The 7959-nt window shown below is 30.6% G+C and overlaps 1 protein-coding gene and 1 pseudogene across 1 annotated transcript; one reads left to right on the top strand and one right to left on the bottom strand.

Moving 5' to 3' along the window:
* The first annotated feature begins 2169 nt into the window (after positions 1-2169).
* Positions 2170-3457, top strand: LOC103838605 (GDSL esterase/lipase At1g59030-like). The gene is made up of 5 exons (XM_009115052.2): positions 2170-2299; positions 2400-2530; positions 2612-2836; positions 2924-3179; positions 3264-3457. The coding sequence occupies exons 1-5, from the start codon at positions 2170-2172 to the stop codon at positions 3455-3457; spliced, it is 936 nt and encodes a 311-aa protein (XP_009113300.2).
* A 402-nt stretch (positions 3458-3859) lies between these two features.
* On the bottom strand, positions 3860-5811 carry LOC103838764 (annotated as a pseudogene).
* Between the last annotated feature and the right edge of the window lie 2148 nt (positions 5812-7959).

Raw genomic sequence — 7959 nt, 5'->3', positions numbered from 1 at the left:
GTGATATCATAGTTTAATTTATTAGTTTTTTTGTTAATTTGTAGAGGTTTTTGTATTTAAGATTTTTTTCCATATTAAGCTTCTATTTCTTTCACAGAATTGATATATATATATATATATATATATATATCATAAAAATTACCATCAAATCAGTTTTACTTATTTATTATTTTGTTTTAACGAAAATACACTTTTTAAATAATTTAATTTAAAATAAAATTATATACTAATTTGCTGTATTTTAACAATTTCATTGATTTAATTAATTTGCTTTGGTGGATAACTTAAAAAGTTTTCATATGAATCGGGGAAAGCAAGCTTATGTTGTTATATTATATTTATTTTGTGTATATAGAATCTATATATAATGCTAGTGTAATAAATAAAGAACATTATTTTTTGTAAATTCAAAAAGATACATTATTACAATTTAAAATGAATCAAAATTGAATAAAATGGTAATTAAATATTTGTAAATCTAATTGTTTAGTTGGATTCTCATGAAAAAAAATCGATTGGTTAAACAAATGTTTCAAAATTTGTTGTGGTATTGTTTTGTCTATAAATTATAACATTTATTGAATTAATATATTTAATTATTGCATCCTTAAATAATATTTTATTAAGACATTAGAAAAATATGTTTTGAGTTGTTTTGTCAAATTGTACAAAAATCTATGTTTTTTCATATTTGTAACTTCAAAAAGATACATTATGATAATTTGAAATTAATCAAAATTGAATAAAATGGTAATTAAATATTTGTAAATCTAATTATTTTTTTATCTTGTTTAGTTGGATTCTCATGAAAAAAAATCGATAGGTTAAACAAATGTTTCAAAATTTGTTGTGTTATTGTTTTGTCTATAAATTACAAAATTTATTGAATTAATATATTTAATTATTGCACCCTTAAATAATATTTTATTAAGACATTAGAGAAGTATGTTATGAGTTGTTTTGTCAAAATTTTACAAAAATCTATGTTTTTTCATATTTGTCACAAAAATTTATATGTTAAACTTACTTTTACAAAATTCTTAACTTTGTCACGAAAACAAAAATATATGTTTTTTCATATTTGTCAACGTTCTCACACTTTCTAAGAATATATTAGCTTAGTCACTTACTTATATTTTTTTTAAAAACAAAGTATCGGAGTCTTGAAAGTTGAATTCATATTATTGTAAATGTACATAAGAGTTTGTGATTATATACTTAGTGGTTCTTGTATATGTGTCCAAGAAAGTTTCAATGGCTTACTGGTAACTGTCCTATATATATCATACTAACCCGGGTTCGATTCTCACATTCGCATTGTTTTTTTATTTTTTACGAAAAATAAATGAGATGACATGGCAATTTCGGATTCTCTGATTGGTTGATTTTTCTATCCTATGTGGACACCCTCTCCATGGCTTATATGCCCCTTTTAGTATAGTATAGATGCCACACTTATTTCGTTCAACCTTTTTTGCTTTATGTGTTGTTATCTTGTTGTGTATGCATACCAAACAACATTGGCACTGAAAGAAAAACTAATATACTCCCTTGAAAGATCAATATATCAACGTTAAGAATATATTAAAATAATTAATGTTAAATTATAAATATATGAGTTTTATCTAAACATATTTTTGATCTAAACTGATAGCAATTAAAATTTTAACTTTTTGACATTGTTTTTGAAACACAATTAAAATTATAACTACTGATAAATATTTTCTGATACCTGAAATTTGTTACTATTAACTAATATTTTATTTTAAAGAAAATTGTCTTTCAAAAACATTAAAAACTGGAAAAACATTATGAAATATGTGTAGAAACTAAACATAGTACATTCAAGTTGTGAAGAGAATTGATTCTGTTGTCGTTGTGACGAACCATCATCCAAGTAAGTTTTAATAACTAACTAGAGATAAGACATCTGGTGTAACGACCTATTGTTCATAGGATATATTTTTAGAAGTCCAACAATTTATAAATGCATGCATGTCTTCAACATTGTAAAACACACAAGCAAATTTAGAGCCAAACAACTCAGACAAAACAATGAAGCTTCAAATGTTATGGCTCGCTTTGGTACTAATAGCCGTTAAAATTAATGCAGCAAAGCAAGGAAATAATACAACAATCCCTGCTCTAATAGTTTTTGGAGATTCCATAATGGATACTGGTAATAACAATGGACTTCACACAATTCTAAAATGCAACTTTCCTCCCTACGGCAAGGACTTTCCCGGCGGCTATGCCACTGGAAGATTTTCCGATGGAAAAGTCCCCTCTGATCTCATTGGTAAAGATTCAAAGTCTTTTTGCTTACCTTTGCTGTTATAAAATTGTATAGCTATTTTTATATGATGATACATTTTTGCTGTTAACCAATTGTCTTTCAGCGGAGAAGTTGGGATTGACTAAAACATTGCCAGCATATTTGAGCCCAAATTTGAAGCCTGAAGATCTTCTTCAAGGTGTAACATTTGCATCCGGAGGAACTGGTTACGATCCATTAACGGCTAAGATGATGGTACATTATAATATACTTTCACGTCAACGTTAGCTTCATATTATAATCTAATACAATTTCTATTGTTTTGTTCTTTTGTAGTCTGTAATATCAGTGTGGGATCAACTAACATATTTCAAACAATACATAGCAACCATCAAGCAACAGTTTGGAGAAGAAAAAGCCCAAAATATCTTGGACCATAGTTTTTTTCTTGTGGTTTCTAGTAGCAATGATCTTGCTCACACGTTTCTAGCTCAATCTTATAAATATGATCGTACTTCTTATGCTAATTTCTTGGCTGACTCAGCAGCTAAGTTCGTAAGAGTAAGTATCCTAACTAATTTATATAAAGCAACCGATTACAGAGTTATATTTAAAACTAATTGATTATCTTTTATGTAATATATATAGGAGTTACATAAGCTTGGAGCTCGGAAAATTGGAGTATTTAGCGCAGTGCCTGTTGGATGTGTACCACTTCAAAGAACATTATTCGGAGGATTGTTTACAAGAGGATGTAATAAGCCTTTAAACAAAATGGCAAAACAATTCAACGCTAGACTCTCTCCAGCACTGGATTCTCTTGATAAAGAATTAGATGGTGTTATCTTCTACATTAATGTTTATGATACTCTTTTAGACATTATCCAAAACCATGAAAAATACGGTAAGTTCGTCTTACAAATACATCTCTATAATTTTTTTTTCTGTATTTGTAACGTTAACTAAATTAAGTCTCATTTTCTTTCAGGTTTTGAGGTAGCTGACAGAGGATGTTGTGGTAAAGGCACTGTTGCAATATCTTATTTGTGTAACTCATTGAACCCATTCACATGCTCTAATTCGTCTGCCTATGTATTTTGGGATAGCTATCATCCCACTGAAAGAGCTTATCAAGTTATTGTTGACAAGTTACTCGACAAATACTTGAGCAAGATCTATTGATGTTAATCATCTAAATTAAACCTATTTATATCATTGTGTCTTGTTGGCTTTCTTTATCTATGTATTCTTTTATTTTTCTATTTTTATTTTCTTGTCTATATGTATTCACTCTTCATATTTTCAAGGTATTATGCCACTTTTACTCATTATATTTTTTTAAACTTAAAGACTTCTTTATATTATATAATGGACTCATTAACATATGAAAGAAGCACTACTAAAGCACAAATTAAAAACTTTTAGGGTTCTTTCTTAAATAACTGAACTTAATAGATCATGATGTTAGATATTGTTGTTTCGATATTACTACATTGATTTTTCGTTCTCTCAGCATGTGGAATCAAAACGCAAGTAGTTTCGTTTTCTCATAGAGATGAAGAGTATCGAGTAGGGAAACTCATCTCCTTGACCTCTTCGGAAAAATTCCAAAGGAGGTATGTGACACAATGAAACCTAACTTCGCTATTGTTCAGTCTGGAACCGATGATTGTAGTAGAAAGAGAACAACTTTAGTTGTATATGTCAACACGTTGAATAAATTCTCCACATATAGTTTACTTTTAAATTCTCCACAAGACAAGTTTTGCTTAACATGTTGAATGCACAAAAGTTTCACGTTATTCAAGTAATGCATTCTCTACCTTTAGTTGTATTATAGGTCAATATGAAAAGTCATGTGCGTGTATAAGTTAAGTTCTATTATCAGTCACATCATTCTATCTAATTATGTTCAATCACACTAAAAAAAAAGCCTTAAAATTATTTTAGACAAACATTTGCATATGATAAGAGTTGTGCCAGTCAAATTAAGTGGCCTTGACTGAAAAACGATCTTTACAGACTGCTTCGAAGATAAGGCATTAATAAAAGTCAATTTATTGGAAATGTTATTCATTAAAATTGAATTGCACAAAAGAGTATTAAAGACAAACTAACAAAAAAAATATATATATATATATATCTTTCAACTAAATCTCCAATATCAAAAATCAACATGCCAAGGTCGTTAACAAAAACATTTAAAACAACCAAACATATAATAAAACCATTTCTTAACTAACAATTCCCAACCTCATAAAGGTTGTACAATCTTAAGCTTGGTCTTCAACCTCGGTAACAGCTTTGGCCGCAGAATCAAGCTTGGTAGCCAAGAGATCCGTGTACTCTTGGTATGGCGATTTCTGGAACCTAGTTTCTTTCCAAAACTCAGGTGTAATAAACCCATATGTCTTCTGAATACAATCAAATGTAGCATGTGTATTAACAACAACAAACATCAAAAACAAACATTAAAAACGAGATCAACCAATAATCCATCAATGAATTGAATATAATACTGTACAGAATATAATTAACATGTTCTCCACTACATATAAAGCTTTATCAAGAATCTGGATTAGACATTCACATATAAAACACCTAAGCAAGTGTGCACTAAATCCATAATAAACGTACACTCATATCATTATCAGATGAAATGACTAAGCCAATGTCAACTAAATGAACAAACGCATCAAGGTCGTAACTTCTGCTACAAGTAAGGACAGAAACAGAACTTAACGAAGTTACCGGGTTTTGGTTGAACCTCTAGAGGAAGTGAAGACATCATCAATACCAGCACCTCTCGGAGCAGGAACCATCCTCACAGTAACCGAACCACACTTCCCCGTAACCTTACAAGGAACCGTATGTGGCTTCCCAATCTTGTTAACCCCAATAGCCTCTCCTCACAGGAACCACAGAAAGCTTCATGAGAATGATCCCGCCTCTAATGGCGGTCACAACCTCCTTCGAGCATTTCACTCCCAACCCAACGTGTCCGTTACCATCTCCGACAACGACAAAGGCCTTGAATCTCGTCCTCTGACCAGCTCTTGTTTGTTTCTGGACAGGCATGATCTTCATAACCGCGTCTTTCAACGATGGTCCGACGAGAAGGTCTATGATTTGGTACTACTTGACAGGGAGAGAGTGGAGATAGATATGCTCTAGCTGCGTGATTTTAGCGCTCTGAACGAGACGGCCGAGCTTGGTGACTGGTGTCCATTTCTCGTCTTCTGTGGGACGGCCTCCACGACGTCCACGGCCTCTTGGACCGCCTCTTCCGCCGCGACGTTCGCCGAAGCCACGTCCGAAACCACCACGCTCAGCGCCGCGTTCTCCACCTCTTTCCGCCAATGTCGATGCAGTGAGCTTGCTTAGGGGTTTGAAGGTATATTAGTGGGCGTAAGATTAGGGTTTTCTTAAACCAGAATTATGGGCTTGTCATGTAGTGCTGCGCTGCGGGTCGTCCCGCTCACTTTGGACGAGTTGTCACCAATTGACATGTCCAGCTTGATCCTCGGCCAACCCATGGGTTGAGTGATTTTTTGGATTCAAAAAATTTAAAAATCATAACAAAAATTGATTTATAATTAAAATTAAATAAATATTTTAAAATTTGTATTAAAAATATCCTTTTTCTTAAAAAAATTCTTTTTTCTTATTTTTGTGGGTCCGTGAATCAATTTTTTTAAATCATCACTTGACCCAAACTCGTCCCGCGGCAGATCAAACGGAACGGAGCCCGCGTATAATGATTCAAATTCCCAACTCTTGGCTTGTGGGCTGAAGTTTGATAACCCCATTTTTTCAAAGAAAATTTCAAATAATTCGGACTTTTTTTTATAAGATATTGGATTATTCAAAAAATTCAATTCTACCATAAATTTGATACAACTTTTTAAATTTACCATTACTGAATAACTATTACACAAATACCTAAACTTGTGATAAAATAACACTAAACTAATTTCTTAAAATATTTATAAAATATTTATAAACCCAATCCCTTAATACTAAACCATAAACAATAATCACTAAAGCATAAACCCGAATATTTGTATATTTTTTGATTGGTGGTATTTTTGAAAAATGGTACTTAACTTGTGGTATATCCAACAATATCTCATAATTCAAACGTTTTGAAATATTTTGGATAAAAGCATTCCGATAATTCAGTTTTTTTTTTTATAATTTGATTTGTAAATCAGTTTAGAATATTTAGTTATTTGTAGATAGTTCATTTAGTCCAGTGGTTTGACTAAGAGTTCATTAATGTTTCCACACCAGCAGGTGCATGTTTCAATTTATGGAGAAAACAATTTATTAAACAATTATACATGATACTGAGGAAAGACTGACAATAGATTTTAAAAATTGTGCAAATAAACCCGATCACGCGTTGATTTTCATAGAGCGGCTCTGGTAATCTTTATCATAATTGTAATATCCTAATATATCAATGTTAAAAAAGTAAATATTTGGTTATTTCAAAACCTTAAATACTTAATTTAATTAATATTTTATGAATATAAACTGTATTTTAAAATTTTCGATATTCATTCGGCTTTTGTGTGGTTTCAGTTTTGTTTTTTTGCTTCTACAAAATATAAAATTCATTCATATATTTATGAATTTTGTTTCAATTTTAATTTTATTGGTTCAGTTTCAGGGAAATATTCCCGAACTTCAATCACTACTATCCTTACATAGACCAAGCGAGTCAGATTAACCACATGATGAATTAAGACCATGATTAACCCCAGTCTTTTACATGGGGTTCTTAGCATTGGATAAGAGATGGTTCTTAATTTTTCTAAAATTTTAACTAAGAAAAATTAAGAAATGTGTCTTAAGTAACAGATATAAAAACCGTCTCTTAACAGAAAAATATAAAAAAAAATGTCAAATCATAAATTACGAACTTCAGCTAAAAAACTGGGGTTAATCATGCCGTAAACGGCTCCTCTTTCTTTCTGGCAACCTATTGAGAAATGAGAACACGTGTGGTGGCTCTTGGCAACGTGTGTGGACGCGTCTCTAAACTCTTCTTTTCTTTGTCGACTTTTTTTATTCTTCTCCTGCACTACGTTTCTTTGTCGACTCTCGTATGTGTTAGACTCTGCAAAAAGAAAACGTTTTAGACTTCACGATGGGCTAATATGTTAAGCCCATTGTTAGGCACTAGTTTATACATGATGGCTGGTGGGTATGTAAAAAGAACGGGAAAATCGCATAAAAAACCTTCAAGGTGGCAACCACTTACACTTTAAACCTTGAGAGTATTTTACAAGCACTTTAAACCTTCAAAGTGACACTTTTATCAAAAGAAACCTCCAACCTGGCTTACTTGTACATCAAGTCAAAACGGTAACCGGTACTGTTCAAAAACGATGACGTGTCGGTTTTTTTTTTTTTTTAATATTTCATTAATAAAATAAATATTAAAATAAAAAAATATAAAAATTCATAAAAAAATTCAAAACAAATCATAAAAATCACTAAAAATTCACAAAAAACAAAATATTCACCAAAAAAAAATTAAATTATTTTATTAATAAAATTAATATAAAAATACAAAAGTATAAAAAATTCATAAAAAATTGAAAATAAATCATAAAATGTCAATAAAATTCACAAAAAAATCTTAAAATTCACAAAAAATATTTTAAATATTTTAA

Source organism: Brassica rapa, chromosome A09, assembly GCF_000309985.2.
Source record: "Brassica rapa cultivar Chiifu-401-42 chromosome A09, CAAS_Brap_v3.01, whole genome shotgun sequence".
NCBI lineage: Eukaryota > Viridiplantae > Streptophyta > Magnoliopsida > Brassicales > Brassicaceae > Brassica > Brassica rapa.
This window is presented reverse-complemented; position numbering and strand designations above follow the sequence as displayed.

What these genes read in the sequence shown, in the direction of transcription:
- LOC103838605 (XM_009115052.2), top strand. Translation starts at nt 2,170, where the DNA reads ATGGATACTGGTAATAACAATGGACTTCACACAATTCTAAAATGCAAC. An exon ending in AGTCCCCTCTGATCTCATTG is followed by an intron (nt 2,300 to 2,399) that starts GTAAAGATTCAA and finishes ATTGTCTTTCAG; the next exon opens with CGGAGAAGTTGGGATTGACT. An exon ending in CAGCAGCTAAGTTCGTAAGA is followed by an intron (nt 2,837 to 2,923) that starts GTAAGTATCCTA and finishes TAATATATATAG; the next exon opens with GAGTTACATAAGCTTGGAGC.